The sequence below is a fragment of the Kogia breviceps genome, chromosome 8 (assembly GCF_026419965.1).
Source record: "Kogia breviceps isolate mKogBre1 chromosome 8, mKogBre1 haplotype 1, whole genome shotgun sequence".
Classification (NCBI taxonomy): Eukaryota; Metazoa; Chordata; class Mammalia; order Artiodactyla; family Physeteridae; genus Kogia; species Kogia breviceps.
In genome coordinates, this window is record NC_081317.1 from 92,188,483 (window position 1) to 92,201,764 (window position 13,282).

At 46.1% G+C, this 13,282-nt stretch overlaps 1 protein-coding gene across 1 annotated transcript in view; it reads right to left on the minus strand.

Moving 5' to 3' along the window:
- Positions 1-13,282, minus strand: part of GABBR2 (gamma-aminobutyric acid type B receptor subunit 2) — a 375,844-nt gene that overhangs the window by 190,808 nt on the left and 171,754 nt on the right. The window contains exon 4 of the mRNA XM_059070981.2: positions 6,126-6,227. Within this exon, the coding sequence (XP_058926964.1) occupies positions 6,126-6,227 (102 nt within the window). The remainder of the gene's footprint in view (positions 1-6,125; positions 6,228-13,282) is intronic.

Below are 13,282 nucleotides of genomic sequence, written 5' to 3' on the forward strand. Positions count from 1 at the left end.
TTCCTGACTTTCTTTTAGACAAACTTTGATACATATCTGCTAAATCAGCCTGATTAATTCCATTATTCAGTTCCTATATGTTCTTGCTTATTTTTGCCTGGCTGATCTGTCCAAGACTGCGAGAGAGATGCTGTGGCTCCCAATACTATTGTGTTTGTGTCAATTCTCCTTTGTATTTTAACAGGATTTTCTTTATATATTTCAGTGAGATGGAATTTATAGCGATAATGTTCCATGAGTGTGCTATTCTCAAGGTGAATTGTACCCTTATCTATAGAAAACGACTTCCTTAATCTTGTTTAACACCCGTACCTTGATTCTCTTTATTCTAATGTGAACACTGGATCCTTGCTACAGTTTGGTTTGCTTGATATACTTTTGCCTGACTTTTTACCTTTGACCTTTCTGTGTCACTGTGTTGTAAATATAACTATAGTTCTTCAAAACACAATCTGAAAGTCTTTGCCTCTTCATAGGGAGTTTGACCTATTTGAATTTATGGTCAGAATGGCTATATCTGGTCTGCAGTTTTAGTTTATACTTTCTGCTTTCAACATTTGCTTTCTGTTTTTTGATATGTGGACTAGATTTTCTTTGCTTTTACCTTCCATGTTTCAGGAGCTTCAGGTTCTGTTTGTATTATAGCATATTTACCGTTAAGTCATTCAAAGCCTTTTTTAACTTATATTTTTCTAATTATGAAACTCATAAGCAAAATAGTCTCTTTTGAGTCCCTTTCCTACTTAAGACCAGGAGTTTAGCACCCGATTTTTTCTTTACTCACTTCTTTGGCTCTGTTAATGGAATTTGGGTTTTTATATCTCAATTACTGTTATTACAGTATCTATTTGCATTGCATGTATATGCACGTTTGCTTTCAAAATGAATTTCTGCATCTGCATACACTTTTTTTTTTTTTTTTGCTGTATGCGGGCCTCTCACTGCTGTGGCCTCTCCCGTTGCGGAGCACAGGCTCCGGACGCACAGGCTCAGCGGCCATGGCTCACGGGCTTAGTTGCTCCGCGGCATGTGGGATCTTCCCGGACCAGGGCACGAACCCGTGTCTCCTGCATCGGCAGGCGGATTCTCAACCACTGCGCCACCAGGGAAGCCCTGCATACACTTTTATAACAACTTTTTATAACGACTACTTAGCTCTCTCTCCATGGGCTTTTGTGATCCCTGCTCACCTGCTTCTGTCATGACCTCAGCTATAAAGTTTGCTGATTCTAGCCGTTCTCAGCAGGCTGATAAAGGACTTCAAGGATTAACTTCAAGAAGGGCACTGGCTAGTAGTACATCATGTGAGTCTCACACATCGGAGAATGTCTCCCAGCTGCTCCATCATCTCTGGGATTGAATGTTGCAAGGGAGTTGAGGTGGCCTGGTTTTGCACCTTTGTGGGAAATTTGTTTTTTTCTGGGCTAGATACTTGTAGATTTTCCCCTTTCTGTTTGTATTTCAAAACTTCTGACAAAATGTGTCTGGGTATTACTCTCTATTCACCAATTCTGCTAGAATGCAGAAAGGCCAGCTAGACTGCACATATAATCTGCGCATTTCCTTATGAAACTGTTGACTTTGTAATTTCAAAATGGTTGAATATCGGCAATTGTGTATGGTCCAATCTAGTAGATCTCTCTTGAGCCCACTTAAGTTTGTCACCTATTTTTTTTTTTTCAGTAAACTTCTTATTTGAGAATAGTTTTAGATTTATGGAAAAATCACAAAGAGAGTATATAGAGTTCCCATATGTCCTCACCCAGTTTCCCCTATTATTAACATCTTACGTTAATATAGTACATTTGGGGCTTCCCTGGTGGCGCAGCGATTGAGAGTCCGCCTACCGATGCAGGGGACGTGGGTTCGTGTCCCGGTCCGGGAAGATCCCACGTGCTGCGGAGCGGCTGGGCCCGTGAGCCGTGCACGCTGAGCCTGCGCGTCCGGAGCCTGTGCTCCGCAACGGGAGAGGCCGCAACAGTGAGAGGCCCGTGTATGCAAAAAAAAAAAAAAAAAAAAAAAAAATAGTACATTTGTTATAAATAATGAATCAATATCAATTCATTATTAACTAAAGCTCATACTTTATTCAGATACCCTTAGTTCTTTTCTCTAGTGTCCTTTTTCTATTCCTGGGTCCAATTCAGGATACCACATTATATATCATTGTCATGTCTCTGTAGGCTACTTTTGGCTTAGACATTCCTTAGTTTTGAAGACCTAGACAGTTTTGAGGAGCATTGGTCAGGTATTTTGCAGGATGGCCTGCAACTAGAATTTACCTAATGTTTTTCTCATGGTTAGACTGGAGTTATAGGTTTTGGAGAGGAAGAACACAGAGGTAAAGTGCCCTTCTCACCACATCATATCAAATGTACATACTATCAACATGACTTATCACTGTTGATGCTGACCTTGGTCACTTGGTTGAGGTAGTTGTCAGATTCTTCCACTCTAAAGTTACTCTTCTTTTCTCCCCTTTTCATCCTGTGCTCTTTGGAAGGAAGTCACTTAACAAGTGGGTAGTTCTGCTCTACCTCCTTGGGCCTGAAATATCTACATAAATTATTTGGAATTCTTTGGCATAGGAGATTTGTCTATTCTCTCCCATTTACTTACTCAATCATGGCTATCTGTTTTATACTTTGGGTTATAATCCAATACCACTTTTATTTTATTGCTCCAATGTCCCAGCTTTGGCCATTGAGAGCTCTTTCAGTGGCTCTTTCAGTTGGCTGCTGTACTCTTCTGACACACCTCCATCAGTGTGTGTTGTTGATGTGGTTTGAGCACGTCCTTAACTTTCTGGCACTACAAGATGCTCCAGGATCATCTTGTATGTTTCCTGTCCCAGTCCTAGAGTCAGGCATTTCTCCAAGGAGCCCTGGTTCCTTTTCATGGAGAATGGTATTAGAAACCAAGATCTGGGTGGTAGTTGTGCTTGTTGATTCTGAGATTCCTGTTTTGTTTTTGATTTTGGTTCTGTTTCATTTGTCCCAGTTTTCCCTTAGGATCTCCCTTCTCCAGTGTCCGTAACTTATCTTTCCTCTCATTAGACTGATCTCTTTGACCATTTCCTCTGAATTCTGGCACAGCAATTCAAGTTTGTCCTCCATATTACTGATTTTTAGTTTCCTTGGCATCAGCTCTGCTCTCTACTACCTCCAACGCAGATTTTAATTCTGCCAGTTGCTATTTAGTTTTCTTCCTTGTCCTCTGTACTTCCTTCTCTATCTTCCCACAGCAAACCAGAGATCTGCTTTTTCTCTAAGCTTTCCAGAAGTTACTTTTCTTTGTTCCTGAGTATTTTATCCTTGTGTTCTCTGTTAGCTTTGTCTGTCCAGACTTGGTATTTTGTTTACACATACTCAGTAAATGTGTTGAGCAAATAAGGTTTGGTTCCAGGTGCTGGGGAATAAAACAGTGACCAAGACAGACAGAAACTGCTGCCTCCTAGAGCTTACATCCTAGTGGGAGGAGACAGATGACAAAACAACTGGGTAAAATGAATAGGAGGTCAGATATTATCGTGGGTTGATCTGTATCTCCCAAAGATATGCAGAAATCCTAACTCCCAATACCTCAGAATGTGACCTCATTTGAAAACAGGGTCGTTGTAGATGAAATTAGTTAAGATAAGGTCATATTGGAGTAGGGTAGGCTCTTAATCCCACTTGACTAGTGTCCTAATAAGATGATGTGAAGAGAAAAGGGTGAAATGTCAGTGAAGGCAAAGACTGGAGTTATACGGCCGCAAGCCAAGGAACATCAAGGATTGCCAGTGATACTGGAAGCTTAGAGAAAGGTATGGAAGAGTCCCCAAGGCTGCTAGAGAGCATAGCCTTGCCGACATCCTGACCTTGGACTTCCGGCCTCAAGGTGTGAGAGAATAAACTTCTGTTGTTTAAGCCAAGTAGTTTGTGGTGCTTTGTTATGGCAGCCCCAGGAAATTGATACAAATGTCCATCAGTGAAATGGAGAAAATTAGGAGAAAGGGGTGTGGGAGTGTGAGGGGCAGGGATTTAAATTTTAAATAAAGCCTCTGGGAAAAGGGGACAACTGAGGAAAGACTAGAAGAAGATGCAAAAAGGAGCCATGCAGGTTCTGGGGGAAGAGCACTCCACACAAAGGGGATCCTTTGCCAACAGCCTGAGCATGCTGTCCTTGGCTCTGCTCTCCCGGGCTTATGTGATGCTGGAATCCTTTCTCAGAACCACAGCTGTGTGGGGCGGTGGAGAAGCTGGACCATGGCCTTGCCCAGATCTGCGTCTGAATTCCAACGCACCACTTTCCAGCTGGGTGACTAGGGGTGAGTTTCTTAACCTCGTTGAGACTTAAGCTCCCCATCTGTGAAACAGGGATACAAAAATTCTCTCTGTCCCAGGGCTCTGGGGAGGGCTGAATGGGCAAGTGAAGGTCAAGGGCTCTGCAGGGGGGCCTGGCCCTTGCTCAATGCGCTAGAAAGGCCGGCTGCTGTTTTCATCAGCGTTCATATCACTCCTGCTTCTGTTGGAATTGGTTGGCTGATGAGCAGAGCACCCAGTTCCACCCATCCCCAGTTTCTCATAGACTTTCAACTAATGCGTCTGCTCCACACATAAAGGTTCTTTAAATTTTAAAGCCCAGAGAATTCCGCCGGGCCTCTGAGGTGCAGGAAGCTATTTCCAGTGACCACCCTGGGGAGACACTGCGTGTGGTAGGAGAATGTCAGTGCAGCACCAGAGCCCCGTCCACCCCAGCCCCACGCCAAGTGGTCCCTGCAGAGCAGGCACTCCACTCCTCTGGATCCTCCGGGCCTCTGCACAGCCTGACTCCACTCTCAGACCACATCGTCTGTGGGGGAAAAGCTGGGCAGATGCAGCCCCAGACACCTAGGCTGCTAGCAGGCCCTCCCTAGCTACGGTTTCCTCATCTGCAGAGGCTCCCAGGGCTGAAATGTCAATGCAGATGTGGTATCTGCTCCTGAGCAGGTGATAAACAACTGGTGCTCTGCTCCCTTGCTCCCCATCTCTGGGTCTCAGTCTCCCCATATGTGAACTGAGGGCTTCATGAGCTCTAAACTGCCACCTGCTATGATTGGTATAACCTGGGACCAGCCCAAGAGAGAAGGGACATCTCAGCAGTTGGCATCTGGGGCCTCAGGAGACTTTCAATGTGGGCATGACGAATGGAAGAGTAAGGTGACAGCTCTAACTATGTCTGTACCTGCTTATAATCCCCCAGCAGCTCCCCACTGCCCTCAGGATAAAAGACCAAACTTCTTAGCTCAACATCCAAGGCTCATGGAAACTGGCTCCGAATTCTGTTTTCGGCCTCAGCATCTTTCCCATGGCCCCACCCCGATACTCCAGCCTCCTGGAATTCCTGCTGATCCCAAGTGCACAGTGAGCATGGCTGTCCTGCCCTTTGATATTCACCCTGCAGGTCTCATTCCTGCCCATCCTCTGTGGTGGAGCCTTGTCTGAACCCTCCCCTGGGAGGGATGAGTCACTTCCTCCCTTTGTTCCCCAGCCCCTCGGTTCCTGGTTCCCCTGAGAGGTATCTGCCTTCCTTACCAGTTCTGAGTGACCTGAAGACATTGACAGGCCTGACGGTGCCTGTGAGCCCGGGAGAGTGTCTGGCACAAACATGGTGTTTGAGAGAGTTTGGGGAATGAATGGACAGATGACAGTTAGGAACTAGTTACAACTGGGCGAACATCTAGTTGACCCTTCTGTTCCTGGAGTGAGTGTCACTGGAGGGGGTCAGGAGCCTGAGCTTTCAGTCCCAACAACAATACTTCCTTGCTGTGGGTTTGGGCAAGAGAGTTACTCTCTCTGAGCCTCTTCGCAACAGACATGATAATAATTGCTCCCTGGTTGCCTCTCAGGCTGGGTTGAGAGATACAGAATCACCCAGCAAGCTCCACATAGCTGTATACCTGGCAATCAGACCTCTGGCCAGTGCTGAACAACCAGCACTGGGGACAGCCAAGGGAAGCCAGCTTCTGAGAGCTTCTCCTCATATGTCAGATGCCAAGGATGAAATGAAACAGCCTGAATTCGAGACTCCAAAGTCAGGGGATTTGGGGAACCCCAGGAGCATGCGGTCAGTCTGTCCTCTGGGCTGTGGCCAGCTGCACCTACCTTAAGCTTTTTGACACTGGTGCAGGGATCGTTGGAGAAGCTCTCAGTGTCTGAAATCTCGATGTCCTCACCATACAGAACCCCGGTCAGGTCGTTCCTCACCTGCCAGCAAAGAGAAAGCAGAGGGTGGGTGTGCTGGTGGCCACAGGAGGGGCCAGTTCAGAGAGGTCGTCCTGGGAAGTGGCTCAAATGGGCAAGGTGATTTTCTACATTGACGCACAAAAGGAGTGGGTTTTATCTTCATTAAAAACTAGAGTGCCCCCTGGGGCCTTGGAGATCTCCCAGTCCCACTCCACACTTGACACATAGGCATAAGGAGGCCAGAGAGGGAACAGACTTACTAAAGTTGCCCAGGAATTTCCTGGAAGAATTAAGACAAGCATCCAAGTCTCTGGACTTTCATGCTGGTATTTCATACTATCTCCAAATCAGATTAGTTAAGTACATCACGCTGTCTCCAAATCAGACTATTCAAATACTTCTTTATTTATATTTTACATTATTTATTTGCAATATTACTTCATTTCTAGGGTGAAGAAATAGCTGAGATATTCATATAGACAAAGTAAAACAGAGGAGAGAGTAAGGGGGTATGGAATCAGCCTGAGATGTTAAACATAACTATGTGTCTGCTGACACACGGAATGACTAACACCTATGTGCTTGGAAAGCAGAGAGCTGCAAACTCCAGTGTTCACACCGACTAGCCAATGTGTGAAGCAGCCTGTGTGGAAGGATACTAGGGAGTGGTGGGGACTGTGGCAAACTGGTGACTATATGTCTCACCTAAAGATGGCACTTGCTGCTCAGCTCCAAACATGCTATGCCAGAATGTTGGTCCAGAGTCACCAGACCTTCTGATTTTGGGGGGGTGAAATCATAAATCCAGATTTTTATTTTTATTTATTTTTTGGCCATGCTGCACAGTATGCGGGATCTTAGTTCTCCATCCATGGCTCGAACCTATGCCCCCTGCAATGGAAGCACGGAATCTTAACCACTGGACGGCCAGGGAAGTCCCTAGATGTTTAAAATACAGGATCTCCCACATTTTAAAATGTTGATATTATTTTCAACTTAAAAAAAAAATAAAGTTAGGACCAAAACAAATATATCTGAAATCTGTATCTGGCCCATGTCCATGACTATATACCCTCTGACATAAAGCCATGGAAACGAGACTGTGTGTTTTAGTAGAAAGAACCAGGTGGGAGTTTTGGGACCCAAGTTCCAGGTCTTGCTCAGGCACTGAGTTGCTTGTGACTTCAGCCTCTCTGTGTGACCCTTTCCCTCTTAGGGCTTCAGTCTCCTCCTCTTCAAGAGAAGATGATCTTTAAGAGCACTTCTTGTTCATACCCATTAAGATGGCTATTATCAAAAACCAAAACCCAGCAAGTGTTGATGAGGATGGGGATAAATTGGAACCTTTGTGCACTGTTAAAATTACCCATCATATGGTAATAGGATCCAGCAATTCTACTTCTGGGTATATACCCAAAAGAATTGAAAGTAGGGACTCAAATAGATATTTGGACACTCATGTGTGTAGCAGCATTATTCACAAGAGCAAAAGGTGGAAGCAACCCAAATGTCCATCAACAGATGAATGGATAAACAAGTTGTGGTTTATACATACAATGGAATATTATTCCACCTTAAAAAGGAATGAAATTTTGATACATGCTACAACATGGATGAACCTTGAAGACATTATGCTAAGTGAAATAAGTCAGATGCGAAAGGACAAATATTGTAAGATTCCACCTATATGAGGTACCTAGAGTAGTCAAATTCATAGAGACATAAAGGAGAACAGTAGCTCCTAGGGGCTGGGGGCTGGGGGAATGAAGAGTTATGGGTACAGAGTTTCTGTTTGGGATAATGGAAAGTTCTGGAGATGGCTGGTGGTGCCTCTTGCACAACAATATGAAGGTACTTAATGCCTCTGCACTGTAAATTTTAAAATGGTTAAAATGGTAAATTTGATGTTATGTACATTTTACCATGATAAAAAAAAAGCACTTCTTGTTTCAACAAGTGGTGGATCCTCCAAATGTATGTATCAAAATGTTTTGAATAATTTGGCCCTGAATGTCACAGAATGGTCACTGGGAAGCCACCACCATAAAAGGGGAACAAAGGGGGTTTCAGTGGGAACTGCTGCATTTCATTTCTTTAAAAGAAATATGATGCAAATAGAGCAAAATGTGAACACATTAATTCTGGGTGGCTAGTCCATGGGTGTTTGGTGTTCTGTGCTTTTCTGAATGCTCGAAATACTTTGCAATAAATGCTTTGTAAAAAGAATGACACTGCCGCAGTCAGGGTGAACCTTGTCCATCCTTAGTTTTTACCTCTATTATGATGGAAGATTGGGAGCTAGTTGCTTGAAAAAAAAGTTGACTTTGCCATTACAGTTCATTTCTGCTGCGTCAAATCCTTTTCGCTTTTTTTTAAAAAAGATAAATTTTATTTATTTGTTTATTTATTTTTGGTTGCACTGGGTCTTCATTGCTGCATGCGGGTTTTCTCTAGTTGCAGTGAGCAGGGGCTACTCTTCATTGCAGTGCGTGGGCCTCTCACGGCGGTGGCTTCTCTTGTTGCAGAGCACGGGCTCTAGGCGTGCAGGCTTCAGTAGTTGTGGTGCACAGGCTCAGTAGTTGTGGCTCATGGGCTCTAGAGCACTGGCTCAGCAGCTGTGGCACACGGGCTTAGTTGCTCCACGGCATGTGAGATATTCCTGGACCAGGGCTCGAACCCGTGTCCCCTGCATTGGCAGGCGGGTTCCCAACCACTGCGCCACCAGGGAAGTCCCTCAAATCCTTTTTGGATGCAGGTGGGGTTCCATTATTAGTTTTGTGTGTCATGAGGGTGCTGTGGAGCAACAATTGTTAAAACACAGAAAATGTGCAAACTCGGCCCTGCTGGAAGGCAACACAGCCAATGCACAGACTACCAAGGCATGCACAGTCGAGCCGCGGCTCTCCATGTCCATGCCACCCAAAGCTAGGGAAACTACTCGAACTCTCTTGAGTCTCAGTATTTTCACCTATAAAATGGGGGCAATACAGCATGTAACTTACAGGGCCCAGGAAAAACACTGAGGATGCGGAATGGCTTTGGAAATTCTAAAGTTCTTCACGCTGCTTAAAAGCTGGAATGATCATTTCCAGGCATAAGACACAGCATCAAGGCTGTGGAGTATCTATCTATGAGTAAGTGTGTGCATGAGAGCTGTATATAATTAATGGCAGAAAAAATATTTTATAGGCGGTCAGAACTCGAAACAAACAAAACCAAAACACCCTAGAGGTCACCTCATTCTGCCCCTAATTTCACAAATGAGGAAAGTGAGGTGTGACTCCCAGGCCAGTGCTCTCTGAATGGTCCCAGGCGGGCTCTTCTGGATCCTGCCAGATGTGGACAGTTCCTAAGGCTTATGAGCCAGAACAGGTCAGAACTGATGGTTGGTGACATTAGGCACTCACTGACCATAATTTCAGCACAAAGAAGTCTGCTCAGCTTGAGCATTTATTCTAATGGACTTTTTTAGGGAAAGCAAATGGAAAAAAGCAGTAATAAATGATATTTTTAAATAACCAAAGCATGTTAAAGAAATATGCAATTGATCTACCTCACAAGGAAAAAAATCCACACTCTCACGTGTGGCTAGAAGGATCATTCATTGTACTGGTTAAAGATTATTAAGTAAGTTAGAAAAAAAACACCTTTTTTTTTTCATTCTGGCACTGCAGGTATCTCTTGTTTTACAGGGCCAATATCTTTTACCAGCTTGCTAAAAACCACATTTCAGCAAACTGAATCCTATTTTTTATTCACCTCTACTATAAAAGCAGAAATATGTTCTTCCTGGAAAGGAGTGACACTTAATTCTCAAGAAAATAAAACACATTCACATATACACACACACTCAAGTATAGCCAGAGTCCCACTGGGGGCCTAATCTGCATATGGGGCCCAGGGAGGCAGCCATCAGGAGTGTGATTTGCCAAAAGGCCCTGCCCATCCTAGGAGGAAGGGGGAGAGATGGGTGCTGATGGGCAGGGAAGGGACAGAGAAGGAGGTTGCCCCGTCACCTAGAAGAGAGGGTCAGGGCTGCCAGGGGAGTGAGGAAGACCATGAGTGGGGCCCTGAGTGCTGCTAGAAGGGAGATTAGGAAGGGTTGAGTCCTTAAAAGCTGGGTCCTCAGGGCCAGCTCACAAGGCTGAGATTGCCTAAGGGAAGAACTCTCCCTGATTCTGGAGCAATGAATCCCAGCCCTGGCCATTGGAGCAAATCTGAAAGGAGCACAACTCACTCGGCACCAGGGAGAACCAGCGGGTCAGCGCTCTAGGAATAAATAATCGAAAATAGGCTTGGAGGCAACAGCTGTTGATTTTTTCCCCCAAGAACTGGTATGGACTGTGGATGCGAAGTCACACCAGAAAAGCGTGTCCCTAAAGCAGTGGTTCTCAAAGTGTGGCCCCTGGACCAGTAACACCAGCATCACCTGATGGAACTTGTTAGAAATGCAAATTCTCAGGCCCACCTCAGACCTACTGGGTCAGACACTCTGGGGTGGGGTCCAGCAATCAGCCCTCCAGGTGATTCTGATGTATGTTCAAGTTTGAGGACCACTGTCCTAAAGAAGACAGGACAAGTTTTAAGCAAACTATTGATAATGGTATGAAAAAATGCCTTCTATGGCGTGGATATTTTCCGCTTGATTAGGAGACCACAATGTGTTGACCTGAGTAAGGCAATTACCAAAAGGGTAAGCAGGACTGGGATTCACATTTTTTTTTTTTTTTTTTTTTTTTGGCGGTACGCGGGCCTCTCACTGTTGTGGCCTCTCCCATTGCAGAGCACAGGCTCCAGACGTGCAGGCTCAGCGGCCATGGCTCACGGGCCCAGCCGCTCCGCGGCATGTGGGATCTTCCCAGACCGGGGCACGAACCCATATCCCCTGCATCGGCAGGTGGACTCTCAACCACTGCGCCACCATGGAAGCCCTGGTATTCACATTTAAAAAGGTATCACATCTAGAACGTGGAGGGGACAATCACCCTCTGGTTTGCCCACCTCAGAGCACACCTGGAGTGCTGGGCTCAGTTCTGGGCGCATTTATCAGGGATTGTGACAAAGTGGCTCAGGCTCAGAGGAGAGAGGTGTGCCTATGACAGGGACCAAGAACCCTTTAGAAGGCCATGGACATGGTGGCGGGGGCGTTGGGAGTATAAAGGTCACAAGGGGTGACACCAATGACTCCTCAGGAGTGGTGAGGAGTGACACCAATTGGTGACACCAATTCCCAGTGCAGCCTTGGGAATCAAAGATCCAAATCCAAGAATTTTAACACTTAAGACTCCAAGCTCTAGGGAAGTCCAACGTCTTGAAAGAAGTCAAAAGCCAGGCAGAATCCGTGGCTTTGGGGGAAAGCTCAGAGCTGGGAGGACTGTCCTGCTCAGGCCGACTGGCAGAAAATGCTGTCAGGTCAGATCAGCTGTCTAAACTGCGGGCCCAGTGGGTCTATACACGACCTTCCCTCCCAGCTGGTTCACGGGCTATAGGAGAAGGGGTGACAGGGACATGACATTCCAATGAAGGCATCACAACGGCCTTGCTCCTTCAACTGAGCGCATAGCCCCCATCCACAGGCTCGGCATTGGGGATACACAGCAGGTCCTGCGAGATGTAGGGGGAGAAGCGGACAGGCTGGAGAAGGAAAAGGGGATCAGAGGAAAAGACACGAAGCTAATGGAATTAGGAAAAGAGTATAGGTGAACAGACAATTGGGGAGAATTTTCTGTCTTAGCATAACTGAGTCCATGTGACCCATTTTAAGCATAATGTGGGTCCACCCTGTTCTACCAGGGAGGCTTGTCACCACCTCTGAGCAGGTCACAGTGCCACTCCACCTGCAGGCCTCCTCCCTGCTCTGAAGGCTGCACCTCTCCACTCACACACCCCAGCTGCCCAGATGATTGTCCCTCTCTGGAAATCACCCAGTGATTGGGCTTTATGAAATAACAGCATTATGTGTCCCACCCTGAATAACTGCCATGTGGATCAGGCTGTTCTTTCCACCCATGCTGTCCCTGCTTCAGGGTCCCAGGACCACATCTGCATGCCCACAGGTACGGCCAATCAACTCCCTGCCCCTACAGCCAATTAACTCTCTCCCTGAGGTGAGATGCCCCACCTCAGCCTTGGAACTCCCCTTTCTCCAGCAAGGTAATGTAAGGAGCCTGAGGTCAGGAGGCCAGGGGTTTCAGCCCCCTGCCAGCCTGGCAAGGGGCCTTCTTAGACACCTCAGGCTTTCAATCAGGGCTACTGCTTCATTCCTGGGGCTGGAATTCTGTCTCTTGTCCAGTCATTCCTTGGCCTCTGGGCTTGAGTCCCTTTTTGAACAGCTACCTAGTGCCTGGTCATTCCAGAATGGGGCCCTGTTTGTTCTTCCCAGTCTCTCTCATTAATTAATTAATTCATTCATTCATAATATTGACATCTCTTCTGTTCCAGGCACCATGTGAAATAATACTAGGGTTCTGATGGAGAGCAAATCCATTCTTGGGTCTCTATCTAGAGGGGATGAGAGGCATTAATCAGATAATTACCCTGGTACCTACAAGACAAGGTGCTCAAGTTCAGGGGCATGCTTCCAGAAGAGGCTAACATAGAGAAGTCAGATCTAGGCTAGAAGGTAGGGCAGAGAGAAGGATTCCGGGCTGAGGAGCAACACACTGCAAAGGTCCTACAGCAGGAGAGAGCTGGTAGGAAAACTAGAAGAGCTGTGCTGCTCTGAAGCACAGCATGGGCAGGGGCAGGGGGAAAGCTGTCGGAATGAAATGAGAAAGAAGAGGTGGACAGGAGAAGACCATGAGAGCCTCATAATTCACAGGAAAGATTCTGGTCTTGAGCCTAAGAACAGTGGGAAGCCTTCACAAGGTTCCAGGGAGAGGGTGGAATGATTAGAACTGTGTTTTAAAACCAAGACTCAGGCTGCTATGGGACCAATGAGGGCAGGTGCATGAGGGAACAGGAAGGCCATTGGGCAGCTACAGACCATCCACATGAGAGATTCTGGAGGCTGGATGAGGAGATGGTGGTGGAGGTGACATGAACTGACCCACTTGGGGATATATTGGGGGCAACTA